This window comes from Neomonachus schauinslandi, chromosome 2 (assembly GCF_002201575.2).
Source record: "Neomonachus schauinslandi chromosome 2, ASM220157v2, whole genome shotgun sequence".
Lineage (NCBI taxonomy): Eukaryota > Metazoa > Chordata > Mammalia > Carnivora > Phocidae > Neomonachus > Neomonachus schauinslandi.
In genome coordinates this window covers 165,633,237-165,647,085 of record NC_058404.1, presented here as the reverse complement: position 1 = coordinate 165,647,085, position 13,849 = coordinate 165,633,237, and the positions used below count along the sequence as shown (strand labels likewise).

The following is a 13,849-nucleotide window of genomic DNA, read 5'->3' as shown; positions in this document are numbered from 1 at the left end:
TTCAAAATAGATACCTCCAAAATCTGACCAAGCTGTATCAGAGATCTCAGAGGTGTTTATACGCATATTCTAAGGAAATAATTATGGGTGGCCAATGGATTTTGATAACATTACTTTTAATCACAACAAATTGGAAACATTCCAATTGTTAAATAATGGATTATTAATATATTATGGTACAAATACATCCCCTAATATTATGTGATATTTAATGACATTTTTTAAAAAGTAATTAAGTGGAATAACAGTCATGATATAATAAGTGGAAAGTTACAAAGTTATAAAACAATATGTGTAATATTACAGCATTTGGTAAAACTATGTACATAAAGATATTAAAATGATAGTAACAATAGTTACACTGGATAGTTATAATCTAAATTTTTTTCCTTTGGCCTAAGTGGAATTTCTAATTTTCCCATATTGGACATGTATTTCTTTTATAAGAAGAAAAAAAAAAACAATTTTTATTGTTGTTTTTTTTTTTTTTTAAGAAAAAAATCATAGGGTCACCATTTGTAACTTAAAATAAGTATGGGCTCATACACTGCATTCTTCCTGGCACTTCCCCTTCTGTTTTGATATGATCTGCATTTTTTAGCCATCTTCCCCATTAGGTTTTATGCCTCTCTGAAGGAAGGAGGTCATAGCTTTTATAACTTAGCAGCCAATACACCAACTGTCACAATACAGGTAGTGAATAAATATAAGACAAACAAAACCACAAAATAAAAATTAAAATGAATTTGTGTACATCAAGAAATAATAAAATTATTTTAATAAGTTTTGGAGATTCAGAGGTTAATTTAATTTCCTTAATTTTAGAACTTTAACTTCCTATTTATGGGGCAAATGAGCATACTGGATCAAAGAAGCATAGAGATGAAAATAACACTCATTCGTTTATAAATTTTAATTTTATCTCTGCTAGTGTTGAATCAAAAAGTACATAAATTTTATGTTGTTTTAAGATGAAGCTTGTGAAAAGAAATAGATTTTAGAGTATCTAATGCCAAAAAAATTAACATAATGCAGAAATAAAAAAAATTAAATCCATGGAAACAAGCCTTAAAATATTGTACAAACCAAGCAAATAAACTTAAAATCGTTAAATATAAATGCATTTCTTCAAGTACTTTAATTTATCACAGCCAAGAAAACAAAAACCCTTTGTCTTCCCTCCATTAGCATATTCAGGTCAATTATCCAGATACAAAAGTGTGTATATATATATATATATATATATATATATACATACACATATATATATTCTATATTTTTGCTGTTTCATAATTCCTCAACTTAATGTACTTGGCAAGGAGCAACTAATTCCTGTTAATATAGTAAAAGGAATAAACAGGGTTTTTTTGATATGTAGAAGCTATGCCTAATGCATTACCTCCTTGAATCTAGAAGCAGCAGGGGCAAAAAAGAGAGAGAACGACAGAGAGAGGGAGGTAGAGAAACCAGTTGACCATTAGCACCAATTGCATGAAACACTGAAACTTCCTTGCAGTGTAAGAAATTCTTGAAGAAAAATCTCTGTGTGGGCACCAGCTTTCTCAATATACCTAGAATGTTTAAACACAAGTTATATGTCTGGAGAGTTTATTATCAAAAATGAGTGATAAGATAAAGTAAAAAAAAGAAAAGTCAGCCCTCACCATTTGCATGCACATTATTAACTATACCCCCCTCACCATCACCCTCCCCACACACACACATTTGATACTTGGCTGATCCACTTAAATGAATGGAACAAAATTTGCTGGGAAAATCCTTTATTTCCACTCCATAATGAATCATGTTTATGACTTTTGTAATGCTACATACACTTTTGTTTAAGAGTGTTTTGTTTTGGGGATTAAAAAAAAAAAAAGACTGTTTTGTTTTGGGACGTTTCGGTGGCTCAGTCATTAAGCATCTGACTTCAGCTCAAAATATGGTCCCAGGACCCTGGGATCAGCCCCACATGGGGCTCCTTGCTCAGCGGGGAGCCTGCTTCTCCTTCTGTCTGCCCCTCCCCCGGCTTGTGCGCGCGCATCTGCACGCATGCGCTCTCTCTCTCTCAAATAAATTTTTTTTTTTTTTTAAAGAGTGTTTTGTTTTTCTTTTATAGGGAAGATTTGGATTTTCCTCTTCTGGTAAAAGGAGTCTGAAAAGGGGGATTATTTTTAAATATGCCTACACTAGCCATGAAGAAAGCATCCTGGTTTTTGCTAAGTTTATTTAAGGGTTTGTGTCCTGCTGACCGTCTTGTACATATCTCCAGCCAGTGGTGATTTTGGAGTCCAGCCCAGCTGGTGCCCCAGCTACTTTCTAAGTTGTGCCCCCCATAACTCGTGCCCTGGTTCCTCTGCTCTGCCTCCATTACCAAGACCAATCGCAGTTTAATGCAGGAAGGATCTAGTCAGCTTCAGCTCCATACTCTAGGACTGTGTGATGTATCACTCCGGCAGCTAGAATGATATAAAGTGAGTTCTTCAGACATCAACTGGGACCTCATTCTTTTTTTAAGTTTTGATTTAAATTCCAGCTAGTTAACATACAGTGTAATATTTGTTTCAAGTGTACAGCAGAGTGATTCATCATTTCCATACAACACCTGGTGCCGGTCACCTATTTCACCCATCCTCCCTCCCCCTCCTCTCTGATAACCATCAGTTTGTTCTCTACAGCTAAGAGTCTGTGTCTTGGTTTGCCTCTCACGCTCTTCCTCTCCTTTTTTTCCCCCTTTGCTCATTGGTTTTGTTTCTTCAATTCCACATATGAGTGAAATCACATGGTATTTATCTTTCTCTGACTGACTTATTTTGCTTAGCATAACACCCTCTAGATGCATCTATGTCATTGAGTTTGCTTCTCTCTCTGGGCCCATGCTTTCCAAGTGCTCATATCAGTAATCTCTTATTATTGGACTAAATAAGGGTGTACCAGTTTCTATAAGTAAACCCATGTCCAAATCATACCTGTAATTTTCTTATTTTTTATTGCCAGAAATATTCAGAAAGGGGTTTTTTTTGGCGGGGGAAGTTCTATTTAAATGTTTTGTGTTCCCTTTTAACCAACAACAAAAAGAGAAAAAGAAATTTGCCCTTCCAAACAGGAGTCTCACTTCAGAGAGGAGTGGGCATGCATATTGAGAGCTGGGAAGTGTCTGTCTCTCCAGGCTGCTCTTCCCAGCCCTGCCACCCTGGGGTTGGATGGCCAGTCCAAGGAGTTCACTTTATGGGAGCCCTGGAAGGCCTTGGAATGAGTGAGGGAGCAAACTCCCATCCTGCAGAGAAGGACTTGGTCTCTTCTGCAGGTAGGGACATGAGCATGTGGGGCCTGGTGGTTCCAGAGGAGAAGGGAGTGGAAAGGTTAGATATGGAATGTTCCATGGAAGCTCCAGGGCCTCCAGGTCTGGAAAATATGTTTGCTAGAAAAATAAGATGCTTTGGGAATTTCTGCAGTCTGTGTTCTCCACCTACCCATGAGAAACCTACTGTCTTGGCCAAAAGAACAGCAGGGAGGGAGCAGAGGTTGGAGGCCAGGCACTGGTCTGGCCTCAGTGGAAGATTCCAGAGAAGAGTGAGGCAGGCAGCCATCTTTGGTTTCCTGGGTCCTCCTCCTGGCAGCTGTAGAGACTATGAAAACCCCCACCCACCTGGCCATTGAGATGTGGGCTCCCAGGCTGTGGGCAGTGCTAAAAGAGGAAGGCTGGCCATCTGTCATAGGTTGGTGGGTGCCCAGGCCCTGGACCCTCAGAATAGGATGCCCAAGGGGAGCAGGGCTAGCTGAACAAGCAGGGGGCCTGGGGACGCGCCGCCTGCTAAGCTGGCCAAGGCACAGTGGTCATGGTTGGCACTGATATAGGCCATGTAAGCCATCACATGGGGGAATGTAGTTCTGCTCTGGATGCCGTGCAGCAGGTGTGCCATGGAACCCTTGGCAAAGATGGCTACGTCCTCCCTGTCATAGGTCTCAGGGTACACAGGCATGGGAGACTGCACCTGGTAATTGCTGTGAGCATAGTCCACCATGGAGACATTCTCTCACTCATGGCCTACCACTTGTAGCCAGGCCCATTGCCATACAGGATGGCAGTGAAGGACTTCTTGTCTGTATTGCTTACCATGGGGGCCAAAGATAGAGTTGCCAGGGGGGTGTACCTGCCAAAGATGAAGACATGGGAGTGGTCCACAGTGACAATGGTCAGTGTGTCTTCCAGGGAGGTCATGGTGTATGCCTACCCAATGGCCTGGTGGTATTTCTATCACCTCATGCAGAGCCTGCTTGGCCTTTCCCTCCAAGCTATACCAGGAATTTTCATCTATCACTGTTTCTGTACTTATTCTCCTTGTGTTTTTTATATATAAAGATTTTTATTTATTTATTTGGGAGAGACAGAGGGACAGAGAGAGTGAGCACATTGCTGGGGGGTAGGGCAGAGAGAGAGGGACAAGCAGATTCCCCGCCTATCAGGAAGCCTGCCTTAGGGCTCGATCCCAGGATCCCAAGATCATGACCTGAGCTGAAATCAGACTTAACCGACTGAGCCACCCAGGTGCCCCCTTATTCCCCTTGTGTTTAGCCTCCTTAGTTACCCATAATTTCATCTTGGATTCCCTAGATGTCTTATTGATTTTGACTTGATTCAGAGAATTGCTATGCCCTTTGAACGCTGTATTAGCTAGTCAGAGGAAAAGCTGCTATTGTTTTATTATCCTAAGACACTTACCCGAAAGAATAAAATCACATAATTTCTCCAAAGCCCCCAAAATTAAGAAGTTAAAAAACATTTAAATCAAGGCTAATAACCTCTATTAACATTTTTTTTGCCTTCAGTTCTGATTGTATATTTTTGTTCTGTTTATATTTAAGATTGGTTTTTATTATTAACTTTTTAAAAATTTTAATTCCAGTATAGTTAAGATACAGTGTTATATTAGTTTCAGGTGTATAATATAGTGATTCAGCAATTCTATACAGTTCTCAGTGCTCATACATAACTCAGAGTTTTAATTACAGCACACATAGTTGAACAGCCTCTATCCAAATTATTTTATTCTTGTTCAGTCCTCATTAGTGCATCTGTTACTCATTTTGAATTTAAATTCTCAAAATGTAAGCTATAGAATTAATCTATTTATTGACTAAATTATACATTTGTTCAATGTTCAATTATTGAATATCCTACTTTTTTGATAGTGATACCACGATTGAAGTCATTAATCTAACCCTGAAAAAAGGTAAGGAAAAGCATATCTTATTATAGAATAATGTTTTAGGTCTTACCAGTAATCTAAAGAGATATTATTTATTATAGCCAGTCTTAAAAATAAATAACCATTTTTCATGAAGCCAAATATTGGCTAATTAAAAAAAAATAAAACCATTAAGCTAATACATTAATTTTGTTCCTTACCAGTAACTTAAATTGTATGAGTTGTTAAGGGGGGAAGGGGAAACCTATCCTCTTGGTTGCTTAATTACACTCAAATCTGCTTGCTTGATTACACTCATATGCAAAACAATGTTGTTCATTTTATGAAAACTGAATTCTAATTTTCCTGCATTGTTTAGTTAAAACAGTCTTCTATGTAAACTGCTCCTTATTAATCCCCAGTATGACAATGTTTCTCTTTTAATAAACACTAGCAAGTATTCTATGTCTTCTTTTCTTGTATGTGCTTTAGTATCACCAGTTTTAATAGCAATTTCATTTAATTAGCTTTTTAAAAAACTATCACTGGCCAAGGTTATAAGTATGTAGTTCGCCCTCCTGGGAAAACTAAATCTTTAATACCATGAAACTTTTATATAGGAAGATCATCATAGAAGTTTCTCAGTAGCCATTTTTTTTTTTTAAGATTTTATTTATTTATTCATGAGAGACAGAGAGAGAGAGAGAGAGACAGAGGGAGAAGCAGGCTGCCAAGGAGCAGGGAGCCCGGCACGGGACTCGATCCCAGGACCCTGGGATCACGACCTGAGCCGAAGGCAGACGCTTAACCATCTGAGCCACCCAGGCACCCCTCAGTATTCATTCTTGTCAAAGTATCTCTGGAATATGAATACAGCCTTGAATCCTATTTCTCTTTATTTTAATGACCACATTTTTTTAAAATCAATTCATTCAAATTAAAAACAAGAACCCAAGACTAAACATATACAATTCAGAAAATGTAGACGCCCATAAGCTCTAATGGGCCTGTCTTCTTTAAGCATTGGTTAATTGGAAACTAAACATTGTAAGATTCTCCTAAGAAGAAAATTAGCATTTTAATAATCTATTACTTTATAAAATTTCATATTTGCATAGTGTTAAATTAATACACACAGGCATAGAGAATGCTTTAGCTTTACAAAAAACAGGGGTTTGTTTAGGAAGTCAATTGGGACAGAGCCAATACTCGAAAACGTATTGGAACTTTCCTTCGCCTTAGTTTCTTTGCCACTGTTTTGCCTCCATTTTCTTGCCAACCTTGCTGATTCTTTTACCATCTCAGCTTCATCTCTCAGGTCCTTAAATGTATGTGTTCCTTAAGGTCTGATATTTATTCCTTTTTTCTTCTCTTTACTTTAAGACTGTTGTTCCCATCTCTAAGAGGTTTAGCTAATTTCTGACAAATATTTGCTCCAGCTCTAACTTTCTCCTGAGAGCTCCTCATTTCAGATTCTCAAATTCAACTTATTTCCACAGCCAATTCCTATTCCTTTGCAATAGGGAGACAAAGATTTCAGCTATGGTGTGGCCCAAATGTTGTCAGTACAGTAGTCAATGCAGGCAGCTGTGAAAGTTAATGACAATCATGTGAATGTTATATTAAGTAAGAGAAAAAACGGGGCTGACAGTAATCATCAGACACAGGCAACTGTTAGGCATGATGGCCATTAAGATAAAAAAGGGGTTAAGGTCTATAAGAAAGGGATGATTTGACTATTGTACTAATGAATAAATGAGGTAAGAGAGAAAATCAGCAAAGTTTTAAGAATTATCTTTGGATGGTATTATGGGCTGACTAGTGTCCCCCTAAAATTCATATATCGAAGCCCTAAACTCCAGTATCTCAGAATATGAATTTGGGATTACCTCAGAATAGAAGATCTATTGACCAGACTACAGCAACCTCTTAACTGGTGTCTCTAACCCTCTTAATGGTCTTGTCCATCTTCCACACTGTTGGAAAGTGATTTATCACCTATGATACCCTCCTGATGAAAAGTTTCCATCATTTCTCTGATCTAAGGGAATACAATTCATATAACACACACTTCCTATTATGGCTGAGAAGACTCTCCTTAATAAGGACCATAGACATTCTGTCAGCCTCACTTCCCTACTTGCACTTTATGTTCCAGTGTTATCAAACCCCTGGAAGTTCCCCTGATCTTATCAGGTTGTTGCATTCCTCCATCATCTTGTGCATGCTCCCACTCTGCCAGTAAGTCCTTTTCCTTCTCTATTTTCCCCTCAGTCCTTCTGGTTATCTCTCTCCAGATTTCTTCAGGGATCTACTCGTGATGGATGAGGTGATAATTTTTCATGCCCTAGCATAGTTCCTACCAACACAGCACATTGGAGTAAGAGGTTACACATTCTTAGATATGGGATATTTTAGCGCTAGTCCCTGAACATGGCGCACAGTCATTTCACAGTTGCTCTGAACTCTTCCAGGATAAGCTATCAGAATTCATCACATATCCATTCTTTTATTGGGGTATATACTCAAGAACTCTATGGCAGACAATTATTTTTAATATTCATCACTCACCATATTTATGGGATCAACTGGTCCAATGCTGTTTACATAAACGTCAGTTTCAATTACTGTGGGCCTCACTGCAAAATACCAACACGAAGAATGGTCAAAGATAAGATTAGAGGTTGTGTTAAATAAATCTTAGCTTTAAATAAATCTTCATAAATAACATTTACCATTTAAATAATAAAATATTCCTCATTGGGAAATTAAGAAACATTGCCCATTACAAAAACACAAATATCTTTTCAGTTAAAAAATCAATTATGTACGTAAAAGTTAACATTTTTAACTAAAAACATTAAGTATTTTTTTATTTTATTTTAGAGGGAGAGAGAGAGAGAGAGCATGAGCAAGGGGAGGGGCAGAAGGAGAGGGAGAGGGAGAATTCCAAGCAGAATCCATGCTGAATGTGGAGCCTGACTCAGGGCTTGATCCCAGACCCTAAGATCATGACCTGAGCTGAAATCAAGAGTTGGAGCTTAACCAACTGAGTCACCCAGGCACCCCTAAAAGCACTTTAATGTACAACCTAAAAAAGTTATAAATATCTAAATCCTTCATTAAAATTAAGGAAGTAAATTCAATAAAATTTACTAGATAATTTACTCTTTGCTACATGATAGGGTTTTAGAATTCGAATGGATATTAGAACCTAAATATTACGCAATCCTACTTAATGCCTATCAGTGGTGTGTTGGTAACTGTTTAACAGCCTTGTTCCCATAGTGGGGAAGCCCTGATTTGTAGATTTTGCCGATACCCATGGGTAAATATTCCCACAATGGTTGATTTAAGGATACAAACGTGAAGTCACTGAATGCAGAGTTGGGACAGTATCTAATAAATAGCTATTGTGAGCCAGCAAAAGGATGTTCTAGCACACAATGGGACTTGAAGCATGGGTATGAGGATTGAAGGAGATAATGTCTGTAAAGCATCCACCTTCAGGTCTGATTCTTATGAGGAGCTTCATAAATATTTGTTCTTGCTTCTTTCTTCCCTGTTAACAACATTCCTTTAGGTTGTTTATGCTGGCTCCAGAATTAAGTGTATTTTTGTCTAAATTTCACAGAGTGTATTGTAGAGATGTCACTGTGGATTTCATCTATTATGTTTTGTACATAACCATTTGTGTTTTCCCAGTTAGTCTTAAGTGCTATGTATTGTATATCAGTATTTTTATAGTCTATCAAAATGTGTAGTGCAGATCCAGCCTTTTAAGTGTTTATCAAATGACATGATTAATGAATACCTGCAATAATATTGGATTATGGTTTTTAGTTTGCTATGAAAAGTATTTTCACATGGTTTACTTTATTTCCCCTGTCCCACCAAATAAAATATAAAGAATTCATTTACTAATTTGCAAATACTTGTTGAAGAGTGAATGTAAAGGGTTCACAATGTAGACAAGAAGAAGAAAACCATTTCAAGAAGAAAACCTATCATATCTCACAGAGATTTTTATAGAGATGATGCAAACAAAATAAAGCAGAAAAACCTCCTTGTAGATTGAAAGTTTCTATAATAAAGTGGCATGTTTAGTAACACTTACTCAGTTCTCCTTTCTAAAGTTTATCTGACTTCCCATTTTTGGCCTAATATTTATCATTCTTACAATCAAATGCTATGTTCGACCTGGCAGGACACATCTCCCCTTCTAACACATAGCTAAGCCTGCCTGGAGTCTCTATCCAGCCCCAAGCCCCCTGTCTTGGAAACTTCCAATTTGGCAGATTTGCCATGCTAGCAAGAATTCAATGGAAAACTTGAGGTATTTTGAAAAACAGTGATTATATAATTTTAAAACAATATTTAATTTTATCCTTTGTAATTAAAAAACACACTACACTTAGAAAAACATAATAATGTTTACATAGTTTGGTTTTCCTCAGGTAAAGATTTTATTACATGGTATATACCATATTTGTTAAAAATAGTTTTAGTATGCAAAAGTATAAGTCTCTAGACCTATACAATACATGGTAATGTAATTCAATCTGCTAGCCAACAATTAGATTTCTTAAATAAAAGTAGGTCATATGATTTATAGAAGGCTTTATAATTTAACTTAGGCTGATGACTTCTGAGATGATTTGCTTTAATTGTTTGCCATTTATTTTTGACTATGAATTGAAGCCAATAAATATCATACAATTAAGCTAGTTTTAGCTAGATTTACAGAATGGATTTTATGAAAGCCAATTAATTTAAAAAAACATACGTTTATTAGTTCCATTTGTAAGTATATTTATTGCCAGTTATAAGCAATTAAGTGCAACGTACCAGACTTATTTAATTAGATTTTTTTCAGTTCATCTGATAAATCAACGAACACTGAACATCTCTTTATTACATGATAATAAGGGCTGAACATTGCCTATGCTGAGAAATAAATGATTCTTGGGGGCATTTTTATTTATACGACATACTTTTCACATATATAGTATAGAAAGTTTTAGATATGAGTGTTCTATCCTTGTTTCCTGATATCAATATTTCCTTAACCAATCATGAGACAAATATATAACACTAGAAAAGTATTAACTTTTGCATTAGGGCATGAGCCACACTGAAATATTTCATGAGCAACAGAAATCACGTTCATCTGAGATAAGACAAAAGAAGAATCACATTAGTGAGTCCAATGTAGATCATTGCTATTGATGAAGATATTCAATAGGTAACTTAATAAATGTATATTTGCAAACTATGAGTATTTCCTTAGTTATTATGTACCCTATTTTATGACTTGGGGCTGCTGGTATTTCATCTAGTTCTTTATATGTTTTGTTTTTTTTTAATTTTTTTATTTGGCAGAGAGAAAGAGCACAAGTAGGCAGAGCGGCAGGCAGAGGGAGAGGGACAAGTAGGCTCCCCACTGAGCAAGAAGCCTGACTCGGAGCTGGATCCCAGGACCCAGGGATCATGACCTGAGTCGAAGGCAGACTCTTAACTGACTAAGCCACCCAGGCGCCCCTCATCTAGTTCTTTAAACGTCAGTCCCAAAACATGAGAAAGAATAAGTCTGAAAGGGAATTAAAATATTTCAGATTAATTTTAAAACCCCAGCTAGAGATGATATGCTTCAAAATATAAAGAGGAAAACAACAGAAAACTGTCATTGTTCCTTAATAATGACTCATCACCACTTTTATCGATTCATACTATGAACAATACTTGTGGGTGAAATCACTTAAAATATAGGCTTCTTGGGAGAGTAAGTACATTTTCTTAGCTCTATGATTTTCTCAGTAAAAAGTTTGTTCAATTGGAGGATTTTAGTGATACTTAAAAAAGAAAACATCAGATATCCATTCAAAAATAAAAAAGGAGACTAAAAGGAAATTGTCATTCTAGGCTCATTAAACGATCTTTAGGAAGAGGGCACAGACTATGTTTAATTCTTCAATGCACATGGAGATGAAAGATCGCTTTTTTTGTGACAGCATAATAATGACGGAAAGAAACGTAATACCCTAGCAAATTACATTTTTGATAGATGAAAGGCAGGTAGAGAGGACACTGGATTATTTTTGCAAGGCCTCTTTCTGCGTTGTGATTCTAAGTACTTTGCTTTAAGTATCTCAGCAGAATATAAGATAAACTCTCAGTGGGAATGAATATAAGAAAGAATGGACATTCCGAGCAACTTAAAGAAAATGCAGAGAACAGTAAGAAGAAGCAAAAAAGAATTTAAAAAGAAGAAAGCAGTTGGATCAATGAAGTTTCCACACTCAGCTTCCATTTAGCTAAGGCAAAACGGAAAACAGCCAACTGTAGAAATGGGTAATCAGTTTTTAATCAGAAGATATAAAATAAAACAAATTTTAAAAATACTTAATAATTGTTTTTAACCATGCTTTCTTAGATGATATATTCAAATGGCTCTAAGATATCTTTAGCAGATTGTGTAGCTTCTGGGTCACTTTTGTATATTAATTCAGATTAATTAATTAATTAAGGTTAATTAAAAATTAACTCGGGTCAATTAAAATCTCTAATCCTGGAACATAAGTTTAACAGTCTTTTCTGTTGTGACAGAATAGGCATTAAAAAAAAGAAATAGCTCCAATGATTTATATGTTACCGTTAAAATACACAGACTTTGAAAAAACCATAACTAATATGTTTTTCTTGCCCTAGAATAGACAGTGGGGTTTCTCAATCCAAAGATATCCCAGGGGTCCAGATACTTCCTCCCAGGCCTTGCTAACAAGGAAATGTCAACTAACACTCACCATCTCCTTCTGCAGGTTACATATGGATACGTATGGATGAAAAGGTACATATGGATAAGTAAGTTCTTAAGTGCAGTCTAATACTTTAGCCAATAGATACCAACACAATAAGCCAGAAACGATACTAACCCAAATTTTGGATAGAAAAAAATGCCTACAAAGAGCTCTTCAATAGTTAAGTCATTTATTATGTATGCTCTGAGATGAACAGATAAAATGCTACTATGCGATGTAATGTATGGGGATTAACATAACAATAAGAAAATTTTTTAAAAATGCTACTATGCAAGGTACATATGCCTACTTAAATTTAAATAGAAATTAATTAAATTAAAGTAAAAATGTATTCTCTTAGCCATATTAACCATATTCCAAGTAGTCCGTAGCCAATAACCAGTATCAAGTACTCAATACACATACATATGACAATTTTAATATATATTTAATAATCTATTTTAATGTAATATAATTCATACATATATTTAATCAAGTATATATATATTTAATTATTGGAAATGTCATCTTAGGAAAATAGAAGATGGGCTTCTCCTTCTATAGCTAAACATTTCTTTAGACAGCAGACTTAGCAACCTGCTCCTGCTCCTATATCTGATCCAGGGGGGATAGGGCGGTGGGAAGAAAGTTAGAAAGGACTGATGGGATCTAAAGTGGAGTGTCTGCATACCTACTCTTTAGTGTGTCTAGGATATTGTAATTTCTTGTGAGTATAACTCACATCGAAAGAAACTGACTAGGCTAGAGGGATCTCACCAGTTTTTTGACACAAGAAAGTTGTACACCAGGAGCATGATCTTGTTGATGAAAGGAGCTAAGGCGGGTGGAAGAGAGAACCATCTCAATTTCCCACGTCAAGGAAATAAACAGTTAAAATGCCTATGAACAAACAACAGAAATTAATCCTACCCTCCTACCCATAAAACTTGTTATTTATACAACTGCTTCTCAAAGTACATCAAGGGCCAGTTGGTGTGTGCCAGAAATGAAGTGAAAACTCACAAGACAAAGGTTTCAACTGCACCCAATTAAATGAACACAAAGACCATTCCGCTTCATATCTCCTGCATGTTCCCATCACTAAGAACCTAGAAGAGTAAAGCAGATTGAATAAAAGAGCAGATGACATCTGCTCCCTTCCTCACCCCACCAAGTCCCTCTCTGGTGGCACTCGTCTACCCTGTGTCCTGGGAGAGTGATAGCATTAATTCTGTTCAGATATTAATTCCTGGATTAGATCAAACTATATGAATCACTGAAACTTCTTGGAAAGCCATAGACTCTACCCAAAAACTTGTTAAGAAATGAAAAGGATTCAACATACAGTAGTTGAAAATTTACTAGAATTATACAACCTTTACTAGAATTATAAAACCTTAATGTCAATTTGCCATTAAGTTTAAAAGTCTTCAGTAAGTTCACTATATAAGTTTTCATAACATCAGTGAAGAATAAAGATGCTAATGAAATTTTGGACAGAAAGGAATGCCTGCAAAGAGCACCTCAACAAGTAAGACATTCATTATGTATACTCTGAGGTGCACAGAGAAAATGCTGCTATGCACAGTATGATTATCACGGTTCTTAGGACATGTTTAAGCTACACTATTAAACTAAGTGACGATGTCACAGATGTACATGGAATTTGAAAGTCCATATCTTGATCTGAAATAATGTACTTAAAATGCTAAATTGATGAGGTAGAACTGTCAAAATACCTACACATGGAATAAAAAAGATTATATACACTGGCTTCTATTCAGCAAATACTCATTCAGCAAACAGTAAGTGAAACCTTAAATTTATGCTTCAGGTATTGTTTTAGCGACCAGGGATATGGTG

The 13,849-nt window shown here is 36.2% G+C and overlaps 1 protein-coding gene across 1 annotated transcript in view; it reads right to left on the bottom strand.

The window, feature by feature from the left end:
• Positions 1-13,849, bottom strand: part of GABRG1 (gamma-aminobutyric acid type A receptor subunit gamma1) — a 75,969-nt gene that overhangs the window by 37,187 nt on the left and 24,933 nt on the right. Inside the window, exon 3 of the mRNA XM_021701659.1 lies at positions 7,761-7,828. Coding sequence (XP_021557334.1) covers positions 7,761-7,828 — 68 coding nt within the window. The remainder of the gene's footprint in view (positions 1-7,760; positions 7,829-13,849) is intronic.